An 18,466-nucleotide genomic window follows, 5' to 3' on the forward strand; every position below is an offset into this window, starting at 1 on the left:
TAAGAACCCATGAGCTCATGTTGCAGAACATTTCTACCTGTTTCTTTGTTAACCGCTCAACACAGAATAGCTGCATGTGCGCACTCCCTCAAATCCTTCAAATCCATTTTATTTTATTCCGATATGTTCAATTGTATTCTTCATACTATATAATAATATAAAATAATGCTAAGGAATTCTAAGCAAATCTTTTCTGCTAAATTAACTAGTTTAGCCCATGGCCTAACATCAGGACAACTCAGAGTATGCTATTCTGTTCTTCTGAAACAGACTACATTTTCGTCATATTATCTTTCTTTAGACTTGTCTAAAATAAATAATGTATTTATTGTGATGGATTTATAACTTTTTTTAAATGTAGATGTTCACAAAGGTCTGCATCAGTGGCCTGTAGGTAATGCTTGGAAGCCAGGAGATGCTAAATGTGTTTTGTTAGTTAACGGTGAATTACCATGAGCCGTGAGACCGGCAGTTACTTGCTTGACAATCACCGGTTGACAACATTTCATGACCACCACAGCCCTAGTTCTGCTAATTTCATTTTTCTTTCTGTTTGTTTCTGTAGTCCATGAGCAGAGAGGGAGTAGAGCCCCAGCAGCGGCAGTGATTCCATGGGATGCACGGCCGACCTGTTCCACCTACTTCTCTCAGGCCTCCAGAAGCTGAATACAGGGTGCCATTGAGAGGTGAGCGAGCTGGAGAACCCAATGTGCTTCTGATTTATATGTGCTTCGCTCAGTTGGTTCTCCTAGAAAGAGATGGCTTTCTGTCTTTCACATACCTTTTATTTTGTCCTTTACCTTGAAGTTACACTCTGTGGAAACATTCTCAAATTACTACCGAGATATATTCTCTGTCACAATGTTACTTTAGAGCTCACAGCCGCTTTGTTTTTATGCTCGGTTTCTAAGGGTGCTCTCAGATAGAAGTCTTCTAGAAGTCACTGTAGCGTTTGGGCTATTGCGGCTCTACGTCAACCACACTAAGACATATAAGGGTGTTGTGTTCTTATGATACTATATGTTGTAGTATGCATTATGCCTGGTGGGCTTTCAGTAAAGTGTTACCAAGTCAGTGTGTAGTCAAGCAGTTTCATCCTATATGTGTGGTTGTTGTTGTCCTAATTCCAGCCGTGCGTGTGAAGTAACCATTAAATCACTTAACCACACTAGCCTACTTCTCTAGCTACCCCACCTTAGTCTACACTGTCAGAGCATAAAACTGATTAAAACAAAATGTTTTTCATTGATTGAGGTCAGATGGAGGATTTGCAGGTCATGGCTAAGGCTGAATGGTGTCCCCACTTAACCACACTAACTGCTGTACCTCTTAAAATGGAGACGTAACCCCTAATCTCTTTGGCACACCATACTGTAACCCAGAGTGCGAGTAAGTAAGGTGTCTTCCAAGTGAATACTCTACAGATTAGTGTTGCACTGTATACCGAAACTTCTGTACTTTTTCGAAACTAGTGCAAGAAACTGCTCGGTACTAGAATTTCTGTTACTTTTGGTACTTCTGTCAAATGTCTCATTTGTGAGCATTATAGTATATAGTATGATTACAACCCAAAAGTAATTAATCTGTGACAGCAATATATTTAAACTATTTCACATTTGTCTGGGCTTGCTAGCAGTCACCACTAGCCAGCCAGCAGCCCTGGGTCATGGCTAGAAGGGATCCAGCTTTTATCGAAATTAACGTCAAAAGTAGAATTTCTTTGTATTTTAGTTACAATTCCTAACTTTAACCTAATTCTCATAGCCTGCTATGTTAATTTTCCTAACCTGCTGCGTTAGTTCTCCTAACCTGCTACAAATAGTCAAATCTGACTTTAATTTGACAAAAGCTGCCATGGCCGCAGCCCTGGGTGGCGCATTGCACCCTGGGAGTTGAAATGTACTCTGGGAAAAGTAATATGCTGTGTAAAATTCATTGTATTTCTATGTTGTGTAGACTATTGCAATATAGAAGCTTAGGAAATTAACTTTAAAGTGTTTTTTTTGTTGTTTTGGAACTAAACAATTAATTTAATATACACTGCTCAAAAAAATAAAGGGAACACTAAAATAACACATCCTAGATCTGAATGAATGAAATAATCTTATTAAATACTTTTATCTTTACATAGTTGAATGTGCTGACATCAAAATCACACAAAAAGAATCAATGGAAATCCAATTTATCAACCCATGGAGGTCTGGATTTGGAGTCACACACAAAATTAAAGTGGAAAACCACACTACAGGCTGATCCAACTTTGATGTAATGTCCTTAAAACAAGTCAAAATGAGGCTCAGTAGTGTGTGTGGCCTCCACGTGCCTGTATGACCTCCCTACAATGCCTGGGCATGCTCCTGATGAGGTGGCGGATGGTCTCCTGAGGGATCTCCTCCCAGACCTGGACTAAAGCATCCGCCAACTCCTGGACAGTCTGTGGTGCAACGTGGCGTTGATGGATGGAGCGAGACATGATGTCCCAGATGTGCTCAATTGGATTCAGGTCTGGGGAACGGGCGGGCCAGTCCATAGCATCAATGCCTTCCTCTTGCAGGAACTGCTGACACACTCCAGCCACATGAGGTCTAGCATTGTCTTGCATTAGGAGGAACCCAGGGCCAACCGCACCAGCATATGGTCTCACAAGGGGTCTGAGGATCTCATCTCGGTACCTAATGGCAGTCAGGCTACCTCTGGCGAGCACATGGAGGGCTGTGTGGTCCCCCAAAGAAATGCCACCCCACACCATGACTGACCCACCGCCAAACCGGTCATGCTGGAGGATGTTGCAGGCAGCAGAACGTTCTCCACGGTGTCTCCAGACTGTCACGCCTGTCACATGTGCTCAGTGTGAACCTGCTTTCATCTGTGAAGAGCACAGGGCGCCAGTGGCAAATTTGCCAATCTTGGTGTTCTCTGGCAAATGCCAAATGTCCTGCACGGTGTTGGGCTGTAAGCACAACCCCCACCTGTGGACGTCGGGCCCTCATACCACCCTCATGGTGTCTGTTTCTGACTGTTTGAGCAGACACATGCACATTTGTGGCCTGCTGGAGGTCATTTTGCAGGGCTCTGGCAGTGCTCCTCCTGCTCCTCCTTGCACAAAGGCGGAGGTAGCGGTCCTGCTGCTGGGTTGTTGCCCTCCTACGGCCTCCTCCACGTCTCCTGATGTTCTGGCCTGTCTCCTGGTAGTGCCTCCATGCTCTGGACACTACGCTGACAGACACAGCAAACCTTCTTGCCACAGCTCGCATTGATGTGCCATCCTGGATGAGCTGCACTACCTGAGCCACTTGTGTGGGTTGTAGACTCCGTCTCATGCTACCACTAGAGTGAAAGCACCGCCAGCATTCAAAAGTGACCAAAACATCAGCCAGGAAGCATAGGAACTGAGAAGTGGTCTGTGGTTACCACCTGCAGAACCACTCCTTTATTGGGGGTGTCTTGCTAATTGCCTATAATTTCCACCTGTTGTCTATTCCATTTGCACAACAGTGAAATGTATTGTCAATCACTGTTGCTTCCTAAGTGGACAGTTTGATTTCACAGAAGTGTGATTGACCAGTATATTACATTATTTAGCTGTAATGAATCATAGAATCATTACCCAAGAACGCCAAGGTAACCTGCCTAAATGACTACCACCCCGTAGCACTCACGTCTGTAGCCATGAAGTGCTTTGAAAGGATGGTCATGGCTCACATCAACACCATCATCCCAGAAACCCTAGACCCACTACAATTCGCATACCGCCCCAATAGATCCACAGATGACTCAAACGCCATTGCACTTCACACGGCCCTTTCCCACCTGGACAAAAGGAACACTTACTTTAGAATGCTGTTCATTGACTACAGCAAAGCTTTCAACACCATAGTGCCCTCAAAGATCATCACTAAGCTAAGGACACTGGGACAAAACACCTCCCTCTGCAACTGGATCCTGGACTTCCTGATGGGACGCCCCCAGGTGGTAAGGGTAGGCAATAACACATCTGCCACGCTGATCCTCAACACGGGCCCCTCAGGGGTGCATGCTTAGTCCCCTCCTGTACTCCTTGTTTACCCACAACTGCGTGGCCACGCACGACTCAAACACCAACACTAACATGTACCACCGCTCATTGACTTGGTACCAGTACCCCCTGTATATATTGTTATTGTGTTTCCTTTTTTTCTTACGTTATTTAATTTTTAAATTGTTTTTTTGCAAATATTTTCTTACTTTAAAAAAAATTCTGCATAATTGGTGCCATAGAGAGGGATTTTTGGGAGAGTGTAAGGCAGTTTCAGCTCCAGCTCCCGCAGGGAGTGATGTCCCCGTGAAGCGAAAGCAGACCATACACTGATGGATGTCCTAGCTTTCTGTTCGCCACAGACATGAGCCCTTTTTATGAAAATATAGTAGGGGAACAGCCAGACGGGTACACTGAGATGGCAGGTCTCTCATTGATGGATGAGCACTACCAGCATCAACTTTAAATATAGATCAGCAAGGGATTTGGGGATGACTAAATGTTTTGGTTTGTCCTAGGTAATACCCTAATGTCCCAAGTACAGACTGGGGGATTTGAACTGTGAAGGAAGTCATGCTGGAAGTGTTTGTTTAACCGGTTGGTTCTCTCCATGCCTCCTTAGCTAGGCTATATCCTGGGGTGTATCTCAATAGCATAAAGTGGCATCCTCTCCCCGATTTACTTTCCTTCATCCAAAGGGGGGAAAAATGAACTGGTGAAAAGAATTACCTGGTGGCCATCCACCATATTGCTTTCACCTCTGTAAAACCTCTGTAAATCAGCAGTGACCCTTCAAAGGGCTGAGTCATGTTAGGTTGTCCGCCCCTCCCTCCTCCCCTCTGGCCCATAAAGAGGCTGCTGTGTTAATGGTGGCAGCTGTGGAATCGGGGATGATTTGCTGCTATAGGCACTTTCTCTGTCTGCTGGTGGCCTTGGATGGGTGGGCGACTGGGCCCATGATTGATTGTTTGTCACCCAGTCTGGACACTTGGGGGGGGGGGTTCTCGTTGTCCACTCTCCTGCAGACAACTTTAGAGCTCTTTTATAGTACCGGATTGGACCAATCACCGGGGTCATGTTCAGTGGCTCCCCCCAGCAAGATCCGAGCCATGAGGCTAAGAGAAAATGTTGCTGTTTTTCCTGCTGGAGATAACTTCCTACTATTCTATACAGTTTGTCATGAGGTTAAGAGAAACATTTTAAAGCAAATTTTCTGCAATAATAAAAAAATGGCATTCATGGCTTTATACAGTGCCTTCAGAAAGTATTCACACTCCTTGACTTTTTCCACATTTTGTTGTGTTACAGCCTGAATTTACAATGGATTAAATTGAGATTTTGTAACTGGCCTACACACAATACCCCATAATGTCAAAGTGGAATTATGTTTTTAGAATTTCTTACAAATTCATTCAAAAGGAAAAGCTGAAATGTCTTGAGTCAATAATAAGTATTCAACCCCTTTGTTATGGCAAGCCTAAATAAGTTCACATTTAAAAGCAGACATTTGAATATCCCTTTGATCATGGTGAAGTTATTAATGACACATTGGATGGTGTATCAATACAACCAGTCACTACAAAGATACAGGGGTCCTTCCTAACTCAGTTTCTGGAGAAGAAGGAAACCGCCCAGGGATTTCACCATGAGGCCAATGGTGACTTTTAAAACAGTTAGAGTTTAATGGTTGTGATATGAGAACTGAGGATGGATCAACAACATTGTAGTTACTCCACAATGCTAACCTAAATGGCAGAGTAAAAAGAAGGAAGCCTGTACAGAATACAAATATTCAAAAACATGCATCCTGTTTGCAATAAGGTACTAAAGTAAAACTGTAACACATCACTGAGTACCACCCTTCGTATTTTCAAGCATGGTGGTGGCTGCATCATATTATGGGTATGCTTGTCATCGGCAAGGACTATGTTTTTTTTTTTTTTTAGATAAAAATAAACGGAATAGAGCTAAGCACAGGCAAAATCCTAGAGGAAAACCTGATGGGCTAGTGGGCCACCACGCCTTGCAAGGGCTGCGGGGGGGAGGGGGGTGCTACGCCAGTGGTCACCTTGCTGCACACCCCTATCTCACCCTCACTTTGGTGTCCCTCAAGGTGAGTGGAGAGCTCTACCTTTTCAACCCCTTTCTGTATGAAGGACACAAGCAGAACACTAGGCAGTGTGACCCACTTGTAGACCCTTAGAAAGTGTGTGTGCTGTAGCCTACTTCTCTAGTAACTACCCTACTTTAGTCTACTCTGTCACACAGCTTAAAACTGATTTGAAACACAGTTTTTTTCATTGATTGTGGCCAGATGGAGGATTTGCAGGTCAGTGCAGAGGCTGGGTGGGATGTCTGTTTGGAGTATAGTATCACTCCTCTGGAAACGGGCAGGCTGGAAACCGGGACTGTCTGTCTGGGTGTCAGAGGGTGTTTAGACTCTTATCTAGAATTTCACTGTCTGTCGAGGTTTCTTTAGGCAACTGTAACACACTCAGCGACTGATTTGAAGTGGGACCCTGCTATGAACTGTACAGGGTTCTGTTGCTTGGTTGTGGCATGTCCCCCTCCCCCTTAGCACTAGACACATATTTATCTTTTGAGGTGAACAGACCGTGAATCTTTTACACATGCATGCATGGGCACACACAGATACTGCCAGTTATCTGATTAGTTAGGAAAGTATGTCTGCAGCAACATCAAGGGAGCCATAAAAATGATCCTATATCAGCATGCTGGCCCAGTTTCTTTCTTTCTTTCCCTCTTTAGACAGACTGGAGGATGGCAGAATTCCCATACGACTGGCCACTCTCTCTCTCTCGCTCTCTCTTTTCTTATTTTTACTGCCTGACAAAGGCAGAGAGGCACACTATGCTGTGTGGAGCCTATTTGGTCAAAGCCGCACAGGAGAGTAAAGTGGAGAGAGAGAGCGCCAGCCAGGGAGAGAGAAAAGAGAGGAGGTGGCGTGGGGGAGTTTGTGTGAGGGAGAAGGAGGGGTAGAGGAGGAGGGACCGGAAAGTCCATTCACATTGGTGGCATTTGGCCTGAGCAATGAGCCGCGTTTGGACTCTGAGAGAAGTTTCCCTCAGGAGAAGAGAGTAGAGAGACCGACACAGAGCTACGGGAGGATTGGAACAAATTGAGTGGATATAACTCTTCTGGGAGCTGAACGACTTTGAAGTGGACGAGAGGAGGCCCAGTGCAGAGGCAGCTATGCGGGGGTCAGCTTGGGGTACGTGAGTAGTAACTCTGTGCTGGGGAACTTTTGGGGCTTTGAATAGGGCACTGGGGAAAAGGAAGTTTGATGGAAAATAGAAACAGGCGAGATGGTTTCCACCAGAAACTGTAGACGTAGAACATTTGTAGACAGTGTGAGCCATGAGGGTTAGCTGTTATCCTTGATGCCAGGTGGTGTAATTAACCTCTCCTAGAGTTGAATGCTTTTTATCTATTCGATTTTTCTTTAGTCACACCTACATTTAGGGGTGGCAGGTAGCCTAGTGGTTAGAGCGTTGGGCTAGTGACCGAAATGTTGCAAGTTCGAATCCCCGAGCTGACAAGGTACAAATCTGTTGTTCTGCCCCTGAACAAGGCAGTTAACCCACTGTTCCTAGGCCGTCATTGAAAATAAGAATTTGTTCTTAACTGACTTGCCTAGTTAAATAAAGGTAAAACATTTTTATTTTTTGGTTTAATGCACTTATTTTGAGTCAGTTGGGATAAGCGAGTCTGCTAAATTATACATGGGATGGAAGTGATCAATCCAATGACCAGAGTCATCTAAAATGGGATAGTAGCCAAGGCAATGTCCGATCTATACTATAGATCAGTGGTTCTCTATCTTGGTCCTGGGGACCCAAAGGGGTGCATTTCTGTTTTTGCCCTAGCACTACACACCTGATTCAAATCATTAAAGCCTTTTGATGAGTTGATCATTTGAGTCAGCTGTGTAGTGCTAGGGCAAAAACAAAAATGTGCACCCCTTTGGGTCCCCAGGACCAGGATTGAGAACCAGTGCTATAGATGACTATAGCGTGGGCGAGCGCTCTCTCTGCTCACTGAAAACAAAAACAAAGACCGTGACAGGCAGAGAAAAGTTCTCCAGGAATGTGTGTGTGTGTGTGTGTGTGTGTGTGTGTGTGTGTGTGTGTGTGTGTGTGTGTGTGTGTGTGTGTGTGTGTGCGCGCACGCGCATACATGGGAGAAGAGGCCTCTCTTCCTCACTGGTCTCATCCTTGGCCATGCTCCCTTAATTTGTTAGGCCACAAATGGAGAGAATGGCATTCAGTATGAGTGTAGGACAGACCTCATTATCCATAGAAGCATTATGACAGTCACTATCATGATGACCTTAACAATGTGGGATTTAGCATACTGACCGGGGCTGAGAAAAACGGGTCAATTGTCTTGGAAAGGGAGGTTGTCTGTTGGACCAAAGTAGCAATGTCACATTTTTTCCTCTGTGGTCTACTTTCAATTTTGGACACTGAATCGAGAGGGAAAGGGGAGGGAGATGAAGAAGAGGAGGGAAAGAGCGAGGGAGAGTGGATTAGATTAGGAGGGAGATGGAAAGTGGAGGAGGGGATTTCCAGACTGTTTGTTCCCAGCTGCTCATGCATAAGCTCTTCATTATCTCACTTTTTCTCTTTCTCTCCCTCTCATCTCTTGTTCTAAATCAGAGGTGCTGGCTGCTCTCTGTACCTGAATCCAAACCAGCCAGTTAAACAGAGCAGACTTCTTACTGCCCCTGACACATCCCCTCTTGTGCACTGTATTTTTACACCGAAACCCCTCTGGCTGTGTGTGTGTCCAACTGACTCACAAAGATGTGAGTCAGTTGGACACACACACAGCCAGAGGGGTTTCGGTGTAAAAATACAGTGCACAAGAGGGGATGTGTCAGGGGCAGTAAGAAGTCTGCTCTGTTTAACTGGCTGGATTTACTGCATCCTCTTGGTTTGTATCAAAGCGTGTTTGTGTGACGTTGCATACTAACCAAGCAGGGTCTGCTGCACCTATATGTTTGTGTCCATGCATTTCTGTGTGTAACACCCATAAATGCAAAGCTTTCATGTTTGGTCTGCCCCTGTGCTTAGTGTGGACCATGCCTATACAGCAGATTTGTCATTCAAACACTTGATTTACGTGAAGTGAATAAGCTAAATGAATGTGCTGCTCTGCTGGGTTGCGGCCTGGATCTACCAGTCCAGTAGTCTATAACCCCCTGCATCTATCAGTCCAGTAGTCTATAACCCCCTGCATCTATCAGTCCAGTAGTCTATAACCCCCTGCATCTATCAGTCCAGTAGTCTATAACCCCCTGCATCTATCAGTCCAGTAGTCTATAACCCCCTGCATCTATCAGTCCAGTAGTCTATAACCCCCTGCATCTTAACAAGATGAAGGTAGTGTTTATTTGACCAAATCTGCCAAAGACATGTCCATTTTGATTAGTTAAAATTATGTCTAAAAATACCTGATGGGTAAGCTGCCATTGCTTCATTGCCCTTTACGGAGCGCCCCCTATAGCCGTGTCATGTGAGCGATGACACGCAGTGGTTGTTAAATCAAGGTGGACTGGTCTGGAGCCCTTCCACCTACCAGTGTTATTGAACTGAGAAACAAGTCGTTATAGCTGACGTGGCTGCAAATTCCTATTGCTGAGGGAGTGTCTATCTGCCTGAACAAATGCCTCCTAGGCTTTTCCCAGACAGACAAAAACAATCTGCTCAGAGAACGTCTTCAACGCTGCAGTCAGCTGAGTTGAATGAGAAACATAGCTCTATTTTGGTGCCAATGTCCTCCATGACGAAGCAGCCCTGACTTGATGTTATTGGTTAAACTAGGCCTATGTGAGTCAGTGTGATCTGTATATCTGGTCTCTTTCAGAGTCTTTGAGATGCTAAAGAAAGGGTCCTGCCAAATACGAGTCCGCCCCGACCGTGTGAAACAAAAACAGGACATGCGGTATGGGGGCTATCAAAGCTGTATAGGAGACTAGTTGATTCTTTGAATCTGGTGTGTTTCCTAGGAATGCGCTGATAAACACTAATCCACTACTCTCTAGTCTGGACAGTCTCACCCATAGTTCAGGGATTACAGCTTCAGAAGAAGAGAACTGGGCCCCAAACTACTATGGGTGGAATGCATGGGCATAAGGGCATAAGCAGTCAACCTGCAAACCTATCCTCCCAAAATAGTGTGTTAAAGGTTTAGTGTACTTCTGCGAGCACAAATTTGTAAGAGAGTGAATGTGTGTTTTTATGACACTGCACGTACAGATTTTCATCCATCTACAGAATACGTTGTACTTTACTCTGTATGTAGGCCTGCAGTATGTCTGTTTGTCATACAACTGGGCCAACCTTCTTAGTCAATCCATTATGATCCAATACATTAAGTAGAGATCACATTTACAACCTCTCCACTCTGTGCTAATTAGAAAGTAGTAATCACAGTTAACCTCAGTTGTAGGCTTTTTTTTGTCTTGGCAGGGTGGCAGAGTGCGTGGGCAGAGCCAGCAGTGGCCGTCTGGTGCCAAACTGGCTGGCTGTTTTTAAATAAGGAGCTGGCTGCTTGATAGACACGCCACAGTCCCATTAATCATTGTCCTGATCTTAACGTGTGTGTACGCGGATGCATGTCTATTACGGGTGTAATGGTACACGTATTTGTACCGAACCACATAGCCGCAGGAAGTAGGGGTGCTGAGGGGTGACGCAGCAGTCACTCCCTGATGAATCGAAATGAAAACCCCTCAAACATCTTGACACATTTTCACCGAAATCACCCCAGTATTCCTACCACCGTATCGGAGTTCACATCCTGACTTGGTAGAGCTCTGACACTCAACTTTCTCCCACAGGACACACCTGTCCCTGGGACATCCGCTCTGGATGACTCATACAGTAGTGATGATGTATTTAACATGCACAGCTGGGTGCCAGCAAACACAGAGCGTGACCTCATCGTCACGCGCCTAGGTCCTGTCTACTATTGTATTCCTTTCACCGGCAAACGCTGTGCCTTGGGACTGATGATGTCACAGTGTGTGTACTGTGTAGTATCACTGTTTGGATGAGGAGATCATCTGATTTTAGATGAGATCACTGGTTGGTAGGAGTTGGTTGCCACATCACTGGAGTTGGCTAGTTGGGATCCTAATAAATCAAATCACTAATAGTTGTTTACTAACCTGTTGATGAACAGTAGCTTTTGACTTTTTAATGAGAGATGTCATTACCAATTGAGTGCCCTACGATTTGAATTCTCTCCCCCTAGTTTGCATGCCATTGTTTTGAAAGGAGGTTGAAGGGATGTAGGGAGACAGACGGTTGCTTCCCGTCATGAGCATCATGTCAGAGAACATTTCCGATATGAGGCCTGAAGCCAATGCTTGTGTTGCTCTCTGTCCGTCTATTTTTAATCTACTGTATGTCTAACATATGTTAATTTAACTGTAGGAGGAGGACATATTTTCTTTGTCTCCATGCAGTTTTTATGGTTTTACCAGGGTCACAGAAGGTTCACAAACATTATTTTCTGTAATGTTGAATATTTTACATCACAACAAAGCATGTCTGCGAACATTATTTAGGGAATCATGGAGTCATGTACCTGTAGAACAATGTTCAGAATGAGCTCTCCTTAACACGACCCTGGATGGTTCGGTAGTCCAAACATGCTCCCTCTGATATATATTCCTGCTGTAAAGATTTGTTATTGCTTTGCTACTTTGAAAGTTCCCATTCATTTGACTGAACGTGTACCCGTTTCTCCCTCTGTCCCCCAGATCGTGTGGGTGTCCCACTGAGCAGCAGCCATCATGGCCCTGGTTCAGGCTCTGTCCATCCCTACTGAGCGCCTCCCCTCTGCCCCCCACACACCCCCCAACCTCCCCTCCAACTCCCAGGAGGCTATGGGCTCCGTCAGCAGCCTTATCGCCCAGCGCCCCGGTCCGGCCCACCTGGTGCGTCACTACCGGCCCGTTGATGTTGTCCCCGAGCTGGGCACCACCAGGCTCCACAGAACCACGTTGGGCGCCACTTCCTGCCTGGCCTCCTTAGACACATCTCAGGATCCACTGCTCAGTAGCCTCACTCCGCCTGGCAACAGGAAGCCTTTGATGGTGATTGGCTCCAGTAAGGACAGCGGGACCAATGGGAATTACTCGTTTCTGAACCAGGACTATGTTGGAGACTGGAATGACAACACTGTGGTTCATGGAAGCCCTGGGACCGGGATTGACACAGGGGAGGCCAAGGATCGGCAGCTTGGGAGCCTCAACGGGAACGTGGAAGAACCCCCTCCCAAACTGGTCCCCGTGTCAGGGAAGCTGGAGAAGGTGAGTGTGGCCCTGTCCAGGCTATATGGAACAGTCATTCAGTCTCTTTGAAGTAGATTAATCCACTCTCACAATAACACGATTTTAGAAGACATTAATCAAACATTCACTGAATATACATTATTTACAACCTCTTACCCAACAAACCATTTGGTCTTTCCCTCTCACCTCTCAGAACATGGAGAAAACAGTGATCCGGCCCACTGCCTTCAAACCCGTTGTCCCCAAGAGTCACAACTCCATGCAGTTCCTTTCCCCTCGCCACGACAGGGCCAGTCTATCAGACTGCCAGAACAACCTCAACCTGTTGTCACCTGGTAGCCAGATGGACACCTTGCCGCCCTGCTCGGAGAGTCGCAACTCCTACAGCGGCGGGCGCCGCACGGGCGGGGGCAGCCAGACCTGCTCCATGTCTGACTCGGGACGGAACTCCCTGACGAGCCTGCCCCCCTATGGCAGCATCCCCTACAGCCTGGCGCCCGCAGACTACCCGCCTGGCAGTGCCCACCTGGAGCCCACGAAGACCGCACACGGGCACTCCAACTCGGACAGTGGGCGCTCCTCGTCCAGTAAGAGCACAGGGTCGGTGAGCGGACGTGGCCAGCCCCTGTCGGATAGCGGGTCGAGCGAGCGCTCGCCAGCCCCTGTGGAGGGGGGGTACGAGGGGGTGGTGAGGGACCTGGAGGATAAGCTGAGGGAGAGAGATGTGGAGCTGCAGCAGCTCCGAGACAACCTGGACGAGAACGAAGTGGCTATATGCCAGGTACGTGGTGGGGTAGATGGACCAAAGAGCATTGGACACATTATCTTGTCATATATTCTAAAAAGCATTAAGACACCAAGCTCCTCTCTCTCTCTCACACCATGTACCATCACACACACAATGACAAATGTCATGACTTATTGGGACACTAAAACCATTACAATCACCACACACACACAATGCCACCCTCACCTACCCAACCCGTCTTCCCTCTTTCCCCAGGTTTATGAGGAGAAGCAGAAGCGCTGTGAGCTGGAGCTGGAGGAGTTGCGTCAGAGCTGCGCCACGCGGATGCAGACCCAGTCCCAGAAGGCCCAGCGTGCCCAGCAGGTGCTCCAGCTGCAGGTCTTCCAGCTGCAACAGGAGAAGAAGAAGCTCCAGGAGGACTTTGGCCAGCTGCTGCAGGAGAGGGAGAAGCTGGAGGAGCGCTGTACCTCTTACGAGCACGAGAAGATTCAGTTAGGGCCCAGGCTGGAGGAGACCAAGTGGGAGGTGAGATGGACCCTCACTGTCTGTGGTCCCATTCCAAATCCACCCCTAGTCTAGTCCCTACCTCCTAGGTCTTAGGCACTTCTGTAGATCTTGTTGATGAAGTGGCTGAGGGTCTGCCCCAATGCTAGCAGTATGTGTCTACTCAGGTACTCTGGTATAGACAATAAAGACACAGTGAATTTTACACAATCCATAAATGCCACTGTAACTCCTTTTGAGTAATTGTTGTCACAGTCGGACAGGCAATTTAAATGAAATGATTCAGTACAATGGGGTACTGATAGTGTAGTATAAATTGTACCCTCAGTAATATGCTTCCCCAGGCATGTTTGGCAGGCTAGAGCCTGGCACGGTGTCCCACCGTCATCAATCATATAGTAACAAATACACCAAGCTCCCCGCTCTCTCTCTAATATTCCCTCATACACTGAGTGTACAAAACATTAGGAACACTTTCCTATTATTGAGCTGTACCCCCTTTTGCACTCAGAACAGCCTCAATATGTAGGGGCATGGACTCTACAAGCTGGCGAAAGTGTTCCACAGGGATGCTGGCCCATGTAGACGCCAATGCTTCCCACAGTTGTGTCAACGCTGCGTGAAAAACACAGCAGCGTTGACACACTCAAATTGGTGCGCATGGCTCCTACTACCATACCCTGTTCCAAAGCACTTAAATCTTCATCCTCTCAATGGCACACATACGCAATCCAAGGCTTAAAGATCCTTCTTTTAACCTGTCTCCTTCCCTTCATCTACACTGATTTGAAGTGGATTTAACAAGTTACATCAATAAGGGATCATAGCTCTCTTCTGGTCAGTGATGGAAGTCATGGAAAGACTTACTAATGTTTTGTACACTCAGTGTATGAGGGAATATATTCAAATCTTTATACAGTATACAGTGCATTTGGAAAGTATTCAGACCCCTTGACTTTTTCCACATTTTGTTACGTTACAGCCTTATTCTAAAAAGTTTTTTTAATCATTTTTTTCCTTCATCACAATATCCCATAATAACAAAGCAAAAACAGGTTTTTAGAATTGTTTACAAATGTATTAAAAATAAGAAAATATATCACATTTACATACGTATTTAGACCATTTACTTATTCAGTATTCAGATCTTAGTACTTTGTTGAAGCACCTTTGGCAGTGATTACAGCCTTGAGTCTTCTTGGGTATGTCGCGACAAGCTTGGCACACCTGTATTTGGGGAGTTTCTCCCATTCTTCTCTGGAGATCCTCTCAAGCTCTGTCAGGTTGGATGGGGAGCGTCACTGCACAGCTATTTTCAGGTCTCTCCAGAGATGTTCCATCGGATTCAAGTCAGGGCTCTGGCTGGGCCACTAAAGGACATTGAGACTTGTCCCAAAGCCACTCCTGCATGGTCTTGGCTGTGTGCTTAAAGTTGTTGTCCTGTTGGAAGGTGAACCTTCGCCCCAGTCTGAGGTCCTGAGTGCTCTGGAGCAGACTTTCGTCAAGGATCTCTCTGTACTTTACTCCGTTCATCTTTCCCTTGATCCTGACTAGTCTCCCAGTCCCTGCCGCCGAAAAAACATCCCCACAACATGATGCTGCCAACACCATGCTTCACCGTAGGGATGGTGCCAGGTTTCCTCTAGACGTGACGCTTGGCATTCAGGCTAAAGAGTGTAATCTTGGTTTCATCAGACCAGAGAATCTTGTTTCTCATGGTATGAGAGTCTTTTAGGTGCCTTTTGGCAAACTCCAAGCGGGCTGTCATGTGCCTTTTACTGAGGAGTGGTTCTGTCTGGCCACTCTACCATAAAGGCCTGATTGGTGGAGTACTGCAGAGATGGCTGTCCTTCTGCAAGGTTCTCCCATCTCCACAGAGGAACTCTGTCAGAGTGACCATCGTCAGAGTGACCATCGGGTTCTTGGTCACCTCCCTGACCAAGGCCCTTCTCCCCCGATTGCTCAGTTTGGACAGTTTGCCAGCTCAAGGAAGAGTCTTGGTGGTTCCAAACTTCTTCAATTTAAGAATGATGGAGGCCACTGTGCTCTTGGGGACCTTCTATGCTGCAGAAATGTTTTGGTACCCTTCCCCAGATCTGTGCCTTGACACTATCCTGTCTCGGAGCTCTACGGACAATTCCTTCGACCTCATGGCTTGGTTTTTGCTCTGACATGCACTTTCAACTGTGGGACTTTATATAGACGGGTATGTCCCTTTCCAAATGATGTCCAATCAATTGAATTTACCACAGGTGGACTCCAATCAAGTTGTAGAAACATCAAGGATGATCAATGGAAACAGGATGCACCCGAGCTCAATTTCAAGTCTCATAGCAAAGGGTCCTAATACTTAAGTCAATAATTCTAAAAACCTGTTTTCACTTTGTCATTATGGGGTATTGTGTGTGTATATTGATGAGGAATTTGTTTTATTTAATACATTTTAGAATAAGGCTGTAACGTAACAAAAGTCAAGGGGTCTGAATACTTGTCATATTGTATGTTGTCATATTCCCACATATTTGTGGTGTGATTCCTCTATATATGACACTAGTTGTGTTTCATCCAGGTGTGTCAGAAGTCTGGTGAGATCTCACTGCTGAAGCAGCAGATGAAAGATGTCCAGGGGGAGCTGGCTCAGCGCATGGAGGAGATCGTCTCTCTGCGTGGACAGCTTCGGGACTCCCGTGGCGAGCTCACCACCAGCCAGGGCCTGCTGCAAGAGGCCACCACTGCCGGCCACACGCGCACCATGGAACTGGAGGTGTGCCAGAACGAGCTGCAGCGCCGCAAGAGTGAGGCTCAGCTCCTCCGCCAAAAGGTGGGCCGACTGGAGGAGGAGGCGGCCCGCCTCCGTGATGCCGCCACCAATCAGACAAGCCTCCAGAGCCCCGCCCACAATGGTGATGGAGGCAGGCAGTGCCAGGCCTTCCCAGAGGGGGAGGAGCCACGCTTGTTGACCTATGCGAGCAACGAGGCCAGGGCCTATGAGAGCGAGGCCCTCCAGAGCCTCCGGCTGCAGATGGGCGGTCTGAGGGCGGAGTTAGTCACAGAACGCCAGCGGGGAGAGGAGCAGGCGTGTAGCTTTGAGGAGGAGCACAGGGTCTGGCAGGAGGAAAAGGACAAGGTGATTCAGTATCAGAAGCAGCTGCAGCAGAACTACGTGGGGATGTACCGGAGGAACCGGGCGCTGGAGCGCATGCTGCGCAAGCTCAGTCTAGAACTGGAGACCCGGGACGAGCTGGAGGAGCAGGATGAAGGCAGTGGCAACGAGATTAACTTTGACGATATCACCGCTACTGAGATCTGACACCACCACTTTTTCTCTGTCTCCTCCACCGTCTCTCTATCAGCCATATACATCTGATCCCCTAGTAGTGTCTATAGGAATCCAGATAGCCTCTATAATGACTTAGTAGGTCAGGATCCTTCCTTATGGTTCCTTCAGGATCTCTACAGTATGTAGTAGTCTGTCTATAGTTGGTCTACTCTCCGTATGTTCCTGCTTTTCCACGCCGTCTCACTGACTCCCACTGGCTAATGTCGATACACACACATACACACGCACACACTTCTGTCACTCACAGACATGGTGATCTGATGTGGCTGAATGAGAGTGATTTTGAAGTCGGTTGAGTCTCGTACAGCGTGGAGGGAATACATCCATTTTTTTTAAAGCTATTCCTAGAATTACTCATTGAGCATCATGTAAACACACAAGGAGGCCCGGCTCTCTTCCTAGGAATTTGTACTTCCTCGTTATTCACTGTGGGTGGTCTTGTGATCTTGGTAGGCAGAGCTTGATAACAGTGTTCTTCAGCATGTTCTCAGATACTACAGGTTCAATGCAGATACTACAGGGTCAATGGCAAAAAAAAGGGAAATGCTTCAATGTTACCATTACCAAAAGCCTCTTCATTCCATGTGACACATTTAAGTATCTAAATATGGACCTTAGTGGTCTTGTATTTCTGTATCTATACAGTATCTCTAGCTAGAAAACCAGACACCGTGGAAATTCAAGGTAAAAGTCACTAAAGCACACTCGGATATGCTTTCCGTTATTGTGAAGAGAATCTACTTTGATCTCCCTTCACCGAAGTACAAAAGCATGGATGGATGAATCTCTATGGATCTTTGTGTTTCTCTGTCAATATTTGTATGCTGCACTGGCTGTTTGTGAAGGTGCTTTTTGTACAGGCTGTGAGAGAAGACATGCACTAAGTGAGCGATGTTTCGGGCTCTATTCAATCCATATTGCGGAAGTTCCGCGTTAGAGAAATTTAAAGGCAATGTTCCCGCGTTAGCAGAGACGGCATTCACAGTAACCGCTGTATATGTCGGATCAATCGAAAATGACCTTTACATTTCGATCGCTCATCTCTACCGCTTCAGTGACACAGATTTAATAGAGCCCATCGTCTTTTATCAAGTTAAATTAGACTGACCATGATAGGACTTATCTTTTCATCAACTTCTGTATAAAAAAAACACACCCATTCACAAGAGGATGACACTTAAATGTCCCTTATCGCTGTTAACCCTTCATTGTAGATATCCTTAATACTGACGTCGTATATGGTGAAATATAATAGATTTCTTAGAGATATGATCTATTTCAAAATAAACATAGCCACTGTGAATAGACCAAAGCAATGTCACATGTCCTGTTGATTCCTTACAGTACCATGTCTGCATATTGGTGTATGTGTGAATGCTACTCATGGTTCTACAGTACAATTTTTTTTACATTAAATGTATATTTTCATGCTGTAAATTTCTTGTACCAACTGACTATGTTTTTAATAAAACGAATGATACAACGAATAGATGCTTTTCAAATGGATTACTGATGGTTGGCTCTAAACTTCAT

General features: G+C 46.2%; 1 protein-coding gene across 3 annotated transcripts in view; it reads left to right on the forward strand.

Annotated features, from left to right (window-relative positions):
* LOC115200959 (leucine zipper putative tumor suppressor 2 homolog) overlaps positions 1–18,422 on the forward strand; it is a 44,965-nt gene extending 26,543 nt beyond the window's left edge. For 2 of the 3 annotated variants that reach the window (XM_029764112.1, XM_029764113.1), the window contains exons 2-6: positions 566–686; positions 11,808–12,359; positions 12,535–13,122; positions 13,345–13,614; positions 16,163–18,422. In XM_029764112.1, coding sequence (XP_029619972.1) covers positions 11,841–12,359; positions 12,535–13,122; positions 13,345–13,614; positions 16,163–16,903 — 2,118 coding nt within the window. In that variant the 5' untranslated portion in view covers positions 566–686; positions 11,808–11,840 and the 3' untranslated portion in view covers positions 16,904–18,422. Of the gene's footprint in view, positions 1–565; positions 687–6,363; positions 7,248–11,807; positions 12,360–12,534; positions 13,123–13,344; positions 13,615–16,162 lie in introns of those variants that run through there. The other variant, XM_029764114.1, reaches the window with a different exon arrangement.
* Positions 18,423–18,466: the final 44 nt, after the last annotated feature.

The sequence above is a fragment of the Salmo trutta genome, chromosome 10 (assembly GCF_901001165.1).
Source record: "Salmo trutta chromosome 10, fSalTru1.1, whole genome shotgun sequence".
NCBI classification, from domain to species: domain Eukaryota; kingdom Metazoa; phylum Chordata; class Actinopteri; order Salmoniformes; family Salmonidae; genus Salmo; species Salmo trutta.